This window comes from Eptatretus burgeri, unplaced genomic scaffold (genome assembly GCF_056783735.1).
Source record: "Eptatretus burgeri isolate ZD-2024b unplaced genomic scaffold, Ebu_testis_v1 Ebu_testis_scaffold_3193, whole genome shotgun sequence".
Lineage (NCBI taxonomy): Eukaryota > Metazoa > Chordata > Myxini > Myxiniformes > Myxinidae > Eptatretus > Eptatretus burgeri.
This window is the reverse complement of record NW_028225143.1, coordinates 131,324-148,236: the sequence shown is the minus strand read 5'-3', so window position 1 is coordinate 148,236 and position 16,913 is coordinate 131,324. Positions and strand designations below refer to the sequence as shown.

At 47.3% G+C, this 16,913-nt stretch overlaps 1 protein-coding gene across 2 annotated transcripts; it reads left to right on the top strand.

The window, feature by feature from the left end:
• Positions 1–3,222: 3,222 nt before the first annotated feature.
• Positions 3,223–16,042, top strand: LOC147006308 (dynein axonemal heavy chain 17-like). 2 transcript variants are annotated; one of them, XM_085869106.1, is made up of 8 exons: positions 3,235–3,826; positions 4,837–5,028; positions 5,152–5,331; positions 7,194–7,376; positions 8,244–8,426; positions 9,182–9,325; positions 10,571–10,796; positions 15,162–16,042. In XM_085869106.1, exons 1-8 carry the CDS (start codon positions 3,632–3,634, stop codon positions 15,407–15,409), a joined length of 1,551 nt encoding a protein of 516 aa, XP_085725232.1. In that variant the 5' UTR covers positions 3,235–3,631; the 3' UTR covers positions 15,410–16,042. The 2 variants fall into 2 exon arrangements, with proteins under 2 accessions (XP_085725233.1, XP_085725232.1); XM_085869107.1 differs by lacking the exon at positions 7,194–7,376 and having other exon boundaries at positions 3,223–3,826.
• The last annotated feature ends 871 nt before the right edge of the window (positions 16,043–16,913 follow it).

Below are 16,913 nucleotides of genomic sequence, written 5' to 3'. Positions count from 1 at the left end.
AGACAAGAGGGGCGGGAGTGGAAGGGACAAAACAGTGGGGAACAGACAAATTACGTGAACTGTGGAAGGGAGAGGGATGGGAATGGGACGGGGAACATGGCGAAGAGAAGATGGACATTTCAGGGACTTTCAGGAAGGAAAGCAGGAGAAATGAAGGAAGTGGGCTTGGGTGGATTATCGGGGGTAGAAAAGATCGAGGATTTGGATGGGGGAAGATAAGAGGTTGTGGTGAACAGTTGTTTTGAAAGCCTGGAGGGAAGAATGGGAAAGAATAGAGTGAGGAAGTTTATCCCAAAGGCGGGAAAAAAGAGGAATGAAAGAGTGAAGATGAGCAGTGATTCGTGATTTTGGTAGTTTTACCAGAAGGGGGTTGTTGGCGGACCTTGAGCGCCCTGTGGAAATGTGGTGGGGACAAATCGCAGAGAGAGAGCAGGGGGGGGCAAGGCTGGAGAGGAGTCGGTAGAAGACAGAAAGACCACCGACCAACCTGCGGTGATTGAGTGAGAGGCCCAAAGACTCAGCTTCATTGCGGGAGATGCCGATGATCTTAAATGCCCTGGTTTCGACAGCGTGAAGCCGAGAAAGGTGGGAGGCAGGAGCACCAGCCCAGAGGGGAGAGCAGTACTCCATCAGGCTACGGACAAAAGCTTTGTAAGTGGTCAGGAGCTCAAGAGGGCCGAGGAAGGACTTAGCACGACGGAGGATTCCCAGTCGGCGACTGGCTTTTGAGGCGAGGTTGGAAATGTGACTTTCCCAGGAAAGGTCATGGCAGATAGTGAGACCGAGAAGCTTGAAAGAAAAGACTTCTTCCAGAGGATTGTTGAGAAAGTGGATGGGGGGGTTTTGTAAACGGTCCTTTCGAAGAGACATAGTGAGAGTGTGAGATTTGTCTGGATTGAAAGACATGTTCCACGTGTTGGACCAGTTTGTGATTTTATCCAGATCTGCAGTGAGCGAAGAAGCTGCTGCTTGCCGGTCTGAGGGATGACAGATGGTACGGCAGAGGGTGGAGTCGTCGGCAAAGAGAAATAGAGGATTTTCCAGAGAGTCCGAGAGATCATTGATGAAAACCAGAAAAGAACAGGGCCCAGAACGCTACCTTGAGGAACTCCAGCCTGCACAGGAAGAGGGGATGAAAGAACTCCATTTAGGGCCACACGTTGACTGCGACAGGAGAGGAAGTCTGCGAGCCATGAGTGGAGATGGCCTTGAATACCATGGGAAGAGAGTTTGGTGAGTAGGGCAGGGTGCCAGACTGTGTCAAAAGCACGTGATATGTCCAGGGATACGGCTCGGATTTCCTGTCTGGCATTGAGGACCTCCATCCATTGATGGGAGAGCAGAAGCAGCATATCCAGGGTAGAGTGACCTGGTCTGAAACCAAATTGATGATTGGAAATCAAGCCATTGGAGAAGAGGAAGGATTTCATATCTGAGGCGATGATGGATTCCATCACCTTGCTGATGATTGGCAGAAGGCTGATTGGTCTGTAGTTACAGGGATCTGTTTTTGCACCTTTTTTATGCAGGGCAGTGATGTTAGCAGATTTCCAAGCAGATGGCAGATGACCTTGGGCAAATGAGAGGGTGAATAGAACAGAGAGTGGGTGAGCAAGAGCAGAAGAGCAGGCTTTGAGGACACGTGGGCTGATGCCGTCTGGACCGGTTTCAGAATCTGACTCGAGGTTTGAAAGCGAGCTCTCCACCTTGTCAGGAGAAAAGGATACAGAGTCCAGGGACAGTTGGGTGCGACTGGGTAAAGTGGGTAGAGATAGAGATGGGTTTAGGACACAAGATTTAGCTGCAAACACCGAGTTTAGACATTCAGCTTTTTCACGTGTGGAATCAGCAGAGCGGCCATTTGAGGTAAGGGAGGGGATGGAGGGGGAACATACACCAGAAACAGATTTGATTAAACGCCACCAGGATTTTGAGGAGGGAGAGAGGTTTGAGAGTTCAGACTTTAGATGAGAAAGATGTTGTTTTCTGGCTCTCCTAAGGGTAGATACACACTTGTTCCGAGCTTTGTGGAAAGAACTGAGATTGCCCTCAGTTGGGTTTGCTTTCCATGAGGCAAAGGCAAGTTGTTTCAGGACAACTGCCTCGCCATAAGCTTCAGTAAACCAAGGGCGGGAGGAAGGGTAAGACAACTGAACACGAGAGGGGATAAATCTGTGCATGAGGGAGAGCAAGTTTCTTTGAAAGAATTCCCAGGATGAGTTGATGATATATTCCCAGGATACTCTTCTTCATTTTTTACTCTTCTTCTTCAATTTTTACTCTTCTTCTTCATTTTTACTCTTCTTCATTTTTTACTCTTCTTCTTCATTTTTTTACTCTTCTTCTTCATTTTTTTACGCTTCTTCTTCTTTTTTACTCTTCTTCTTCATTTTTTTATTCTTCTTCTTCATTTTTACTCTTCTTCTTCATTTTTACTCTTCTTCTTCATTTTTTACACTTCTTCTTCCTTTTTTACTCTTCTTCTTCATTTTTACTCTTCTTCTTCATTTTTTACTCTTCTTCTTCTTTTTTACTCTTCTTCTTCATTTTTTACTCTTCTTCTTCATTTTTTACTCTTCTTCTTCTTTTTTACTCTTCTTCTTCATTTTTACTCTTCTTCATTTTTTACTCTTCTTCTTCATTTTTTACTCTTCTTCATTTTTTACTCTTCTTCTTCAATTTTTACTCTTCTTCTTCAATTTTTACTCTTCATCATTTTTACTCTTCTTCTTCATTTTTTACTCTTCTTCATTTTTTTACTCTTCTTCCTTTTTACTCTTCTTTTTTACTCTTCTTCTTCATTTTTTTCTCTTCTTCTTTTTTACTCTTCTTCTTCAATTTTTACTCTTCTTCTTCATTTTTTTAATATTCTTCTTCATTTTTACTCTTCTTCTTCATTTTTTAATCTTCTTCTTTTTTACTCTTCTTCTTCAATTTTTACTCTTCTTCTTCATTTTTTACTCTTCTTTTTTACACTTCTTCATTTTTTACTCTTCTTCTTCCTTTTTTACTCTTCTTCTTCATTTTTTACTCTTCTTCTTCATTTTTACTCTTCTTCTTCATTTTTACTCTTCTTCTTCTTTTTTACACTTCTTCTTCATTTTTTACTCTTCTTCATTTTTACTCTTCTTCTTCTTTTTTATTCTTCTTCTTCAATTTTTACTCATCTTCTTCATTTTTTACTCTTCTTCTTCTTCTTTACTCTTCTTCTTCTTCTTTACTCTTCTTCTTCATTTTTATTCTCTGTCTGGTTTTAAGAAAATTTCCTTTTTAATCACTGGACATGAAAAAAAAAACATTAAAAACCTCCAATAACCGGTCAAAAAAGAAAAAAAAATCTGACATTTAAACCCTTTTTCTTTTACGATGGACCAACTTTATGTTTTTCTTGCAACCAGGAAGTCAATCAGACCTCTAGATAATAGTCCTGGCAAGGATTCACCAAGGAAGTTTGCAAAAGTATTTTTGGTTTATATTCCTGAGAAGACTTCAGGAAACCTTCTCCACATTTAACTATCACGAGTCCGTCTGTTGCAGAGTTTCTTGGGAGATTTTGTTCGTTTCACCATTACCCAGTTGTGCGGAAGACGTCTGGCATATTTCTCGCCGCGCCGTACTCGCACACGTTTTCATGGAGCTCATGGACGCGGAAGTGCGTGTATCAGTCATTTGTGCCTGTGGACCTCACTGTACGACTTGCACGACCTGGCGGAAGTCACCGTCGAGTGAAATGACCTTGCCTGCGAACGTCAAAACCTCCTGCGGCGGTTCTCACAACGTCCGTCCGTCCGGCCCAGTGCCTCAAGCATACGCCGACGCGTCATCGGTACTTCGTCCCACACAATGAGGGCTGCCTGCTGGATAAGTGCGGCAAACTCGTTTATGGCGAGCTTGGTCGGGCTGAATCCACTTTCATCATCCAAAATTGCTCATCCCTTAATTTGGACGGCGTATTGGCAACAGACTGCTGTTTCCATCGCTCTCGGAAATGTTAAATAACTTGGGTTACATTATGGACGATCAATGACTGGTTTGAAGCAAAAACACATGACATGGCCACTGCTTGGTGTGCAGATGTAATATGGGGTGGTTACATCGATCGGATCCGATTGCGCTTGCACCTGAAGCCTGAGGCCTAAAGCTCGTGGCCTACATGCCTGAAGCCTGAGGCCTAGAGCTCGTGGCCTGAAGCCTGAGGCCTAAAGCTCGTGGCCTTCATGCCTGAAGCCTGAGGCCTAAAGCTCGTGGCCTACATGCCTGAGGCCTAAAGCTCGTGGCCTTCATGCCTGAAGCCTGAGGCCTAAAGCTTGTGGCCTACATGCCTGAAGCCTGAGGCCTAAAGCTCGTGGCCTACATGCTGAAGCCTGAGGCCTAAAGCTCGTGGCCTACATGCCTGAAGCCTGATGCCTAAAGCTCGTGGCCTGCATGCCTGAAGCCTGAGGCTCGTCGCCTTCACAATGGACGTGATCTGTGGACACTTGATCATTTCAACACTCGTTTCGGTCGTTTAAACTGAACGGGAAAGTTATCGGCCATGGCGACGGTGAACGTGAGACTTCCGAAGACGTCTTCAGACTCACCAGAGAAAGAAAATGGCGGACGGATGATTTTTTCCGGCTCACAATCGAGGGCGGGGTCAGACTAGCCGTCCAACCAATGGGTATTGAGCACGAGGCTTCAGACGCACGCACACAGCTTCATGACGTTTTAACGCCGTCGTGATTGTTTCGTAGAGAGTTAATGTTATCAGAACGTGTCGATTCCCTCTAATTTTCGGTTTCGGACGCGAGCACGCGGCTGTGTGACGATGGATGTGTATGTGCTGTGACCTCGCAGGACACCCTGGAGACGTGCTCCAAGGAGAACGAGTTCAAAGCGGTGCTTTTTGCCCTCTGCTACTTCCACGCCGTCGTGGCGGAACGGCGCAAGTTCGGCGCACAGGGCTGGAACCGCAGCTACCCCTTCAGCAACGGAGACCTGACCATCTCGGTCAACATCCTGCACAACTACCTGGAGAACAATACGAAGGTTGTCGCGTTTTTACAGTCGGACAATACGAGTGTGCACTTTGTGATCAAGGTGAACGTCGCTCAAAAACGATGCACGATGCCGGGTCGATGACTTTCGGCGAACGTTGTGCTCGCTTCCCAGGTGCCTTGGAATGACCTGCGCTATTTGTTTGGGGAAATAATGTACGGCGGACACATCACCGATGACCGAGACCGGCGCTTGTGCAAAACGTACCTCGAAGAGTTCGTGCGGACCGAGATGCTCGACGGAGAATCGTTACTCGCTCCTGGGTTCCCCGTACCTCCAAACTCCGACTACAAGGCACGTTTGGTTGAACTCGTCTCACCTTTGTCAGGTTCAAAAAATTGTAGAAAATGATTTTTAAAAATTTTTAATTTTATTATTATTTTTAAAGATCTTGAGATAATTTAATTTTTTTAAGAGAATGTTTGAGCAGAGGGTTCCAGAATGGAAGAGATTTCGCTGACGGTGACGTGGTTGAGCATATTCACAAAACTCCGACAAGCGGAGAGACGGAGTCGGTTGGAAACACAGTAACGATGCTCACGACGAGGATTCTTCTTCCTTTGGAGTCCGTTCTTCCAGCCAGGATTTTCCGATCTCGGTATCCCAGATAATTGGAAAATGAGCTTGACCACGGTGTTTGTTTCACGTGATGCAGACACATCCAAGGAAGGTGTTACATCGCTCTTTATCCTTTACTCGAATTCGTCGACCGATGTCTGTGTGTGTGTGTGTGTGTGTGTGTGTGTGTGTGTGTGTGTGTGTGTGTGTGTGTGTGTGTGTGTGTGTGTGTGTGTGTGTGTGTGTCTGTGTGTGTGTGTGTGTGTCTGTGTGTGTGTCTGTGTCTGTGTCTGTGTCTGTGTGTGTGTGTGTGTGTGTGTGTGTGTGTGTGTGTGTGTGTGTGTGTGTGTGTGTGTGTGTGTGTGTGTGTGTGTGTGTGGTGCTACTCCTCCGACTGCTCTGTGCCGATTACATCCATACCTGCTGCATCGGATCAGCATGAACCCAATTGGTGCACAGGGGTGTTTTTATCTTTGCTTGTTGTCTTGGGGAGAGGAAGGAGGAGGGGAGGGAGCAAATTGTCCATGTGAACGTGTATCATGTGGCGCCACCTCCAGGTGGGAGAGGGTATTACAAGTCTCCAGTATTCCTGTCCCCCACGTTTTCCAGTGCTGTGAGGTGTTTTTAATTCGAAGCAGTAAGTATTTTTTGGCTTCGTGCACGTAACGCGCGTGCTAATTTGTTTGTTTGTGTATTTTTGGGGAGCGATTGAGACAGCTGCCAGTTGCCTATACTCCGCCCAAATGAAGGCACATGTCAGAAGAACGCGTTGCACGCTTGGAACAAGATCGCCCGTCGGGCAGGTACTTCGCTCGTGTGTTATAAAAGTCTTTTCGACCCAAGAACCATGACGGACACCGGTTGCCTCTCACGTGTGAGCATGACAAAACAAAAAATGTTTTCTTTACAAGAGGCTTTGCATTATTTATTTTCCAGCAGATCCTTGGCCAGAAAGAGTGAAATCCTTTGATTCCATGACGACCGGGGTTTTATACGTTCATTCTCACCGTCTCGAGGATTCCATCCAAGCTTCTGGAGATACCGTGAGTTCAGGCTGTCACGTCTTTCTTGTAATTGATTTGTGAAAACGTCAAAGATTTTTCAGACGCAGGACGTTTCGGCGCTCGGGACACATTCTTGCCGGGCCGTCAGTTCAGACTTCAAATCCTTCCGCACTTAAACTTTTCTCCGCACGGAAGGCACCGAAAGGACAGAATTTCGAAGATTGCCATTTGTGGTTATTTTGTTACGTTTGCTGTTATTCACCGTTTACATTATTATTGCTTAATGAACCATTTACTCAGGGATTGTAGCATCAGTTATGTTGTGTATAAACAACTTGCATTGGCACAGCTTGGAACAATGGGGAACATCTGATGGAGATAATGCACCAGGGAAGCAACCCATGTATTGTATTGTATTATCTGTGTAATAACAGCAATAATCCGTGTGATACCAATAATTTCGCTTTGTGCAAGCTGCATCGTTAGCTCGGTGAGCATGAGGAACGTTCAGGACCAAGTTATCGATGTCTTGATCTCTCGTGCGTTGTCGGTGATGATGAAGAACGTACAGTTTTGTCATTTCTGATTTCCCAGGGGTACCACGACTACGTGAGTGAGAATTTGCCCCCCGAAAGCCCCCAACTCTACGGGCTTCACTCCAATGCCGAGATCGGTTTTCTGACCGTGACCTCCAGCAAACTCTTCCGCACACTCCTCGAGCTGCAGCCGAGACAGGCCGAGGGTGGAGGTTCAGGAGATATTTCTCGACAGGAAAAGGCACACTTTCACTTCACTCACTCACTCACATGCAGGCACTCACTCTTTTTTTTTTTTAGGAAAGAGTAACAAATAATTTCTTGCCAAACCAGCTCATACAATCTTCATTTGCTTCAAGGTTCACAAAAGCCTGTTATTTATAAATATATAAAATATGGATACAAACACACACGACATAATGGTGACCGAAGCTTTTCGTGCTGCACTCTTCAGGGTAAAAATCGCAGCAAGTGAAGGAGGACGTGAAGGCGCGTGCTTTATACGCAGGTCTCAATTAGGTAGACGCCGATTGGATCATCCGTAATGACGTCACGGTTAATCCGAACATCACGGTTCAACCGTAATGGACCTTTGGGGAAACCCATCCCCCCTCTCTCCAGGATGCGGTTGCAAACGTCAATCATCGACGAACTCTGCTCCAGCCAATGGGAGCTCGAGGTGAAGATGATGAGCCGACCAATGGGCGTTCGGATTAACCGTGACGTCATTACGGTTGAACCAATCAGCGTCTACCTTATTAAGACTTTGTATGAAGCCCGCGCCTTCACTTCCTCCTTCACTTGCTGCGATTTTTACCCTGAAGAGTGCAGCACGAAAAGCTTCGGTCACCATTATGTCGTGTTTGTTTGTATCTATATCAAAGTTCTGTCGTTCCAAACATCTGTTTAAAATATATATATATATATATATATATATATATATATACACACACACACACACACACACACACACACACACACACACACACACACACACACACACACACACACACACACACACACACACACACACACACACACACAGAAAATGTGCCACTCACCTCCAAGCACGAACATGATCTTAACACTGGGTCCTCGTCTCACGCAGGTGAATGCCACGCTGGACGAAGTGTTGCAGAAACTTCCCGAGCCTTTCAACTTGGCCGAGTTGATGAGCAAGGCAGAGAAGCGAACTCCTTTCGTGGTCGTCGCCTATCAGGAATGTGAGCATGTGAACCTGCTCACGAGAGAGATGCGAAGGTCACTGCAAGAAGTGAAACTCGGCCTCAAGGTGCACGTGCCCTCGTTCGAACAGGACGGACGGTACTCCGCTCACAAATCTCTCGCGACTCCTGAAGAAGGCCCATGATCCGTGCAGCAGTGGTTGGTGCAGCCATGGTCCCATTTGAGGGAACTCCACAACACGTGGATCTTGCAATTCCGAATTTTTTTTGGGGGAGGAATGTCGAAACTAAGTGTGACGTGTCCAATTTGGATCTCAGAAATCGAATGTTTTTTCCCCATTTCTTCGACGCCAAGGAAGCGGACAATTTGAATCTGATCTTTTTTGTTCAAAAGTATTCGTCATCACATCTTGCTGGCACATGGGTTTTCAAAAACACGATCATGATCATTATCTGTGGTCGTTGTGGCCTTGTGTTGAGGAAACCGGACTGGCATCCCGGACGGGTTCAAAAGTTCAGGAATTTACACTGAAAATGACTTGAGAACAATGGGCCGACCGAACCGGCACATCCTCCCCCTCCCTCCCCAAGTGTTCAAAGTCAACCAAAAAAGGTCGCATTTAATTTCCTTTGGTCTGAGAGGGGTCTGCCAATCGTGAACGGACAATATTGAATAACGAAATACGATGTTGAACAATACAAGTGTACAAACGTGACGTAACAATGATTATCGACTGAGATTCATCGCTGTGTGCAACCAAGGTGCACCAAACAATGGTGATTTTCTCCCCTCTGACCTTATTCCTCTGAATTCTGAACATCCTCAGGGTGATCTAACCATCTGCATCCTCTGCATCCTCAGGGTGAACTAACCATCACAACGGACATGGAGGAGTTGGAAACGGCCATCTTTTTTGATGCCGTGCCTGCGGCATGGACTCGTCGGGCCTATCCCTCCATGTTCAGCCTTTCTGTTGGGCACTCAGACCTGCAACTTCGCATACGGGTATGAGTTCACCAACACACATATTACATGAAGGAAGGATCAAAACGGACAAAAAAACAATCAAACGTTGACACATGATCACCTGGTCTCGTTTGTGTTTTTTAGGCTCTCTTTTCATCTCTGGCTAACGATTAAGGTGGCTGGCTTAAGATCTTAGGGTCTTGAGTTCGATGCATACTCTTGTACCGTTGAAATAACACCAGGTAGGTTGACTCAGTCTGTCATCCTTCTGAGGTCGGTGAAATGAGCACCGGCGTGCTGGTCACAGGGGGCACTGTATCAGCGGCACAGCCACGCCTCCATAAAATGATGAAGCCAAGCAGCCACAGGCTGCATGCGAAACAACAGCAACAACAATAGCATATCTGGCTCTCAATTTCTCTTCCACTTTATGTGGAATCAAGCAGAAGACCAAGAAAGAACATGAGGAAGAAGAACTTTGACGATTTTTTTTCTTTACTACCTCTTCCATGAGCCTCGACTATGCCCACAAACAAAAAGCACAGCAAGCCAGAGAGTTCCGAGAACATCTTACCCCACGCATCCTTGAGGAAAAGGACGTGGGAAGGGTCTTCTCAGCTCTTGGTTTGTGTTTCCGAGCACGATGTACATGTACTCCCCGACGAGGTGCCATTTTTGTCTGAATCTCGATGCACCCCAACACTGAGGGAGCGACAGGTGCATGTGATTGGTCGAGGTGACGTACGAGTTTATCCAATGGAGTGCTGCCAAACGGAAGGGGGGTTTCAAAGTGCCAAGAAGGAGATTTTGTGTTCTACAGTTTTCAAGTAAATAATTAATTTGTAGAAAAAGGAAGTTTCCCGCTGTTGATGCACCGTCTTTTACACCACCTTATTGAACACGTCACTCGTGATTTGTACCTGTTGTTTGTGTCCTTTATGATGTCACTCAAAACATGAATTTTCCTGTTCGGAATGATCTTCAATCTTGACTGCCAGGACAGGTAGGCAGATTAAAAAAAAAACAAAAAAAGAAAACATTAATTACCTTCATCTGCGCATCGGAAAGAGATTCCGTACAATTTGCCAAATCCAGAGCCAAAGGACCGCGAAGCTGCAGGTTTGTGTTCCGATTCGTGTTCAAAATATCTCATTCAAATGAAATTGAGTAGTCCCTCGATCGTACACTGACGTCTGCACACAGACAGATGGACGGACAAACAGATATAAATAAAAACAAAAGTTGATATAATAATTTTGTTTTGTGCGTGTATCGTGTTGGCAGGAGCTGGAGGGCTGGACCGCCGATTTTATCCTCCCGAATACCGTGTGGCTTGGTGGGTTGTTCAACCCTCAATCGTTCCTCACTGCCATCATGCAGGCGACCGCACGTCGCAACAAGTGGCCGCTTGACTCCATGGCCTTGGCTGTGGAAGTGACAACAAAGAACCGAGAGGACGTAACAAGTCCCCACCAGGACGAGGCCTATATTCATGGACTTTTCATGGAAGGTGTGTCCTTGACCCTCCGACCCCACTCCTTAACCTTACGCATCCTGGTCAGGTAACACTACTGGTGTGATACATTCAGCCTTCGGCACGATTTCCTGACTTGACTGTCCAGAAATCATCATGTAGTATCCGAAAGTGGAATTTACAAAATATCTTTGTCTTATCCTCATTGTACATTTACTGGCTGAGTTCAATTCCCAACCTCACAATAAACGGTCAACCTGATGCTTCGCAGGCGGGGCATTGATTGCATCGATGAGTGTGCTGTCCATCTGGTGGGACGATAAACTGAGGACTCTTCGAACAGAACAGTCCGAGAGACTTCAAAGATTCCATGACATATTTTGCGAAGAAACTGATTCCTTTTTAACCTGCCTCCCCTCTTCCCACCACCTCAAATCTTATCACACCTCCCCTCTTCCCACCACCTCAAATCTTATCACACCTCCCTTCTGACCACCCCTCGTATCTCATCACACCTCCCCCTCTTCCCACCACCTCAAAATTCATCACACCTCCCCCTCTTCCCACCACCTCAAATCTTATCACAACTCCCCTCTTACCACCCCCTCGTATCTCATCACACCTCCCTCTCTTCCCTCCCCCTCTTCCCACCCTCTCAAATGTCATCACACCTCCCCCTCTTCCCACCCTCTCAAATGTCATCACACCTCCCCTCTTCCCACCCCCTCGTATCTCATCACACCTCCCCCTCTTCCCACCCCCTCAAAATTCATCACAACTCCCCCTCTTCCCACCTTCTCAAATCTCATCACACCTCCCCCTCTTCCCACTCCTCAAAATTCATCACACCTCTCCCTATTCCCACCCCCTCAAATCTCATCACACCTGCCCTTCTTACCACCACCCCTTCTTCCCACCCTCTCAAATCTTATCACACCTCTCCTCTTACCACCTCCTCGTATCTCATCACACCTCCCCTCTTCCCACCACCTCAAATCTTATCACCCCTCCCCTCTTACCACCTCTCGTATCTCATCACGCCTCCCCCTCTTCCCACCCTCTCAAATCTCATCACACCTCCTCCTCTTCCCACCCCCTCAAAATTCATCACACCTCCCCTCTTCCCACCCTCTCAAATGTCATCACACCGCCCCTCTTCCCACCCCCTCGTATCTCATCACACCTCCCCTCTTCCCACCCCCTCAAAATTCATCACAACTCCCCTCTTCCCACCCCCTCAAATCTCATCACACCTCCCCTCTTCCCACCCCCTCAAAATTCATCACACCTCTCCCTCTTCCCACCCCCTCAAATCTCATCACACCTCCCCTTCTTACCACCACCCCTTGTTACCACCACCTCAAATCTTATCACACCTCCTCTTCCCTCCCTCTCAAATCGTGTCACACCTCTCCTCTCACCACCTCCTCACATCTCATCACTCCTTCCCCTCTTCCCACCACCTCAAATCTTATCACACCACCCCTCTTACCGCCTCTCGTATCTCATCACGCCTCCCCCTCTTCCCACCACCTCAAATCTCATCACACCTCCTCCTCTTGCCTCCACCTCAAATCTTATCACAACTCCCCTCTTACCACCCCCTCATATCTCATCACACGTCGTCCTCTTCCCACCCCCTCAAAATTCATCACACCTCCCCCTCTTCCCACCCTCTCAAATGTCATCACACCTCCCCTCTTCCCACCTCCTCGTATCTCATCACACCTCCTCCTCTTTCCACCCCCTCAAAATTCATGACACCTCCCTCTCTTCCCTCCCCCTCTTCCCAACGCTCAAATGTCATCACACTTCCTCCTCTTCCCACCACCTCGTATCTCATCACGCCTCCCCTTCTTCCCACCACCTCAAATCTTATGACACCTTTACTCTTCCCACCCCCTCGTATCTCATCACACCTCCTCCTCTTCCCACCTCCTCAAAATTCATCACACCTCCCCCTCTTCCCACCACCTCAAATCTTATCACACCTCTTCTTCCCACCCCTCAAATGTCATCACACCTCCCACTCTTCCCACCCTCTCAAATCTCATCACACCTCCCCCTCTTACCACCCCTCGTATCTCATCACGCCTCCCCCTCTTCCCACCCCCTCAAAATTCCTCCCACCTGCCCCTCTTCCCACTCCCTCAAATCTCATCACACCTCCCCTCTTCCCACCCCCTCAAAATTCATCACACCTCCCCCTCTTCCCACCCCCTCAAATCTCATCACACCTCCCCTACTTACCATCACCCCTTCTAACCACCACCTCAAATCTGATCACACCTCCGCCTCTTCCCACCCCTCAAATCTCATGACCCCTCCTCCTCTAACCACCCCTCAAATCTCATCACACTTCCTCCTCTTCCCACCCTCTCAAATCTTATCACACCTCCCATCTTACCACCCCCTCATATCTTATCACACCTCCCCTCTGACCACCCCTCGTATCTCATCACACCTCCCCCTCTTCCCACCTCCTCAAAATTCATCACACCTTCTCTTCTTCGCACCACCTCAAATCTTATCACAACTCCCTCCTACCACCCCCTCGTATCTCATCACACCTCCCCTCTTCCCTCCACCTCAAATATTATCACATCTCCCCTCTAACCACCCCTCGTATCTCATCACACCTCCCCCTCTGCCCACCCCCTCAAAATTCATTCCACCTCCCCTCTTCCCACCCCCTCAAATCTCATCACACCTCCCCTTCTTACCACCACCCCTTCTTACCACCACCTCAAATCTCATTACACCTCCTCCTCTAACCACCCCTCAAATCTCATCATACTCCCTCCTATTACCACCACCTCAAATCTCATCACACGTCCTCCTCTTACGACCACCTCAAATCTCATCACACCTCCTTCTCTTACCACCACCTCAAATCTCATCACACCTCCTTCTCTTACCACCACCTCAAATCTCATCACACCTTCTCTTACCACCACCTCAAATCTCATCACACCTCCCCTCTTCCCGCTCCGGCCTGCGCCCCCCCACCCCGCTTCGCCTGTGATCTCTGCGCCCATATTTCCTCTTCCCCCATACACTCCAATTCCACTCTTCCCTCTCAGTCTTCAAAACAGCTGTTCACCACCATCTCTTATCTTCCCCCATCCAAAACCACGATCTTTTCTTCCCCGTTAATCCACCCCAAACCCACCTCCTTCAAATTCCCTGTTTTCCTTCCTGAAAGTCCCTGTCATGTCCATCTTGTTTACCCCATGTACCACGCCCCATCCCTCTCCCTTCCACAGATATCCTCATATCTTTGTTCCAGACTGCTTTGTCCTTCCCTCTCCTGCCCATCTTGTCTCATGCTCCCTTTGTTGTACGTTCTGCATATTAGCTCTTTTATGAGCCTCGATATTGTATCCAAAAAAGAAGCCAATGGCACCACCACTCCGTCCAAATTTGTATCTCTGCCCTGACTGCTGCTGAGAATGAAACTCTCCGGTGTAATCCATGCCATGACGTTTCGACAGCAGCGAAGAACCTGCCTTCGGGCAGGTCACCACAGAAAGCGAGAGAGAGAGAGAGAGAGAGAGAGGGGGAGAGGTGGAGAGAAAGAGAGAGAGAGAGAGATGATACACTATTTAATTACCATAATATACATCCGGGTCGATGGCGGCCTTCATCTCCACCACCGTACCTATTGGGCCAGCCATGCTGTCCGGCGAGAGGTGACTCCGTGACCGATCTTACATTGCAGTACGGAGTCCGTGACCAGACAACCTTAACGGATTTGTCCAAACCAGCAGGTTAAGCCACCAGTACAAACATAAGTCACCTGAAACCAAGTGATGATGGCACACCTCCTCAAAATGGCACACCTCCAACGTTGGATTGTTCAATGCTTTGTGTCGAAACCTGAGAAAGCCACTTCACGCAGACCGCACCTCTTTGGGAGCTGATAGCCGCTGATTTCAGATATTTTGGTCGTTCAAACATCACGTGGTCAGTGGTCATCCAGTAACAGTGCGCTTCACTCAACACATACCCAGCTCTTCCCAATCACACGTCCTGTCATTCGTTCCACATTCATTTCCATCGCGTCACACTCGAGTCGAGTCAAAAGATGGCAGCCTGAGAACAATGCTCGAACAGGCCTTCACCCTCCAGAATTTGGCAGTCTTTTCTCCATTGTTATCATCATCCGAGGACAGCCTTCTTTTGGGGACAATTTCCTTGAGATTAATCCAATATATATATATATATATATATATATATATATATATATATATATATATATATATATATATATATATATATATATATATATATATTTCGTTGATGGACTGACAATGATTCGGCGAAACGTTGCGTCACGAGCTCTTTTGGACGAGCTTCAAGGTTCCTGCTGAATAACAGAAGATGTTTTTATCGTTGCAGGTGCACGATGGGATACCCAGTCAGGCTCACTGGCCGAATCACGTCCCAAGGAGCTGACATCGTCGATGCCGGTCATCCTTGTGAAGGCCGTGTTAGTCGATCGCCAAGACAGCCGAACCGTGTACGAATGTCCCGTGTACAAGACTCAAGAGCGTGGGCTGACTTACGTGTGGACTTTCGGTCTTCGTTCAAAGGATAAGGCCTCAAAGTGGGTGCTGGCTGGTATCGCCTTGCTTTTCCAGGTGTGAACAGGTGATGTGATTGAAGGCTTCAAAGTGGGTGTTGGCTGAATCGTAATTAACGTTCCACCGCACGTCTGCCTTCCCTTCCCCTCCCTCCTCTGTCCCCCTTTCCTCCTCCACCTCCTGTGTAAAAGAGCCGTTGTGTTCCACGATGACTGTCCAGTGGCCTTGACATCTGATGTGTTGAAGTGTTTTGAAAGTTTTTGATACCCACCTGTGGTATCCCCTTGCCAGGTGATTGATTCGTGACGAATGAAAGTGCTGTGCCCACGTTTTTGTGCCAGTTTTGAGTTCAGTTAACTGTGAAGCTAAGAAAGTGTGTCTCCATTGCTGATCACATGACTCTGTTAACAGTTTGAACTTCTTTCACCAACAGCTGTTTCCACTTCATGTTTAACATTTATCAAAGTCTTTGAGCCTTTCTTATTCCTCTTCTTGTTTTCTTCTTCTGTCTTCTTCATCCTTTGTTTATTTTTTTCCTGATGCCAGGAAGGCCTTAAAATTGGAATTCATAGCAAGGTGTGCAAGTTCTCAGAGTTGGTTCATGAACTGCTGATCCACTGCTGTTACAAACAACCTTCAATTGCTCGGACCCGTGGGTTTTAAATACATAAATAAATAAATAAGAGAGAAATGAAAGACGGTGGTTTGAAATAATTATTTATTTTCCAATTGTGACGTTCGCATTGTTCGTTGTACGTGCTCGTTTCAATCGACGGAGGCACGGTCGGAGTACCCGAGGAACGTTCGGAGCACGGCTTCCCTGTCCCGACGCAAACGAGGCACCGCAGCATCTCCGTCGCTCTTCCAGGTAAACGCGACGACCTGAAACCGTGCACCTTGATTTCAGGTGAACACCTTTTCCCATCCTTTGTGGATGTACCGTTCACCAAGTCCCGATTTGTGTTAAAAGGAGAGGAAGATGTTCGTGTATCGTAACCATGGAGCTGCGGTGAGGTGTAAAGCCAACCCATCCATCCATTGGGACCATGCTCTGTCCAGAGCGGCCTAAAGCAGTCTCCTTGGGCAGTGGGTACAATCCTGGACGGGTCGCCTCTCCGACACAGGATACCAGCAAGCTGGCACTCATTTTGCCGACCTCGGAAGGATGAACCCACCTGTTGAAGAAGAGAACCCACCAGGAAGAGACAACCCACCTGTTGTTAGTTAACAGCACGACAGGGGCTCAAACTCAAGGACCTTAAGATCTTAACCGTTAATACAACACGAGGTTTAACATAGCAGATATGAAGATGTTAACACGTACAACTAGAAGGGCACTCGGTCGAGCGCGTACCTCCGCCAGGCTGAACGGTTCACGTTTTGTATTCCACGAAGTTTTGCTTCAACCTCAGCTGCTGTTCCAGACGGATGGCTTCACAGAGAATGCTGAGGAAGAGTTTGGAGAACTCAAGGCCTTGGGGTGTGTGTGCGTCATTGCTGGTTTCCTTCAACGCGAGATAAGACTTGCTGTGTTTAAAAAAAACAAAAAGTTGTGGAACTCGGGCAG

Excerpts from the sequence above, each read along its gene's own strand:
- LOC147006308 (XM_085869106.1), top strand. The coding sequence starts at position 3,632 with ATGGAGCTCATGGACGCGGAAGTGCGTGTATCAGTCATTTGTGCCTGT. Across the intron at positions 5,332-7,193 it reads CTCCAAACTCCGACTACAAG|GGGTACCACGACTACGTGAG; the intron begins GCACGTTTGGTT and ends CTGATTTCCCAG. Across the intron at positions 9,326-10,570 it reads ACCTGCAACTTCGCATACGG|GAGCTGGAGGGCTGGACCGC; the intron begins GTATGAGTTCAC and ends TCGTGTTGGCAG.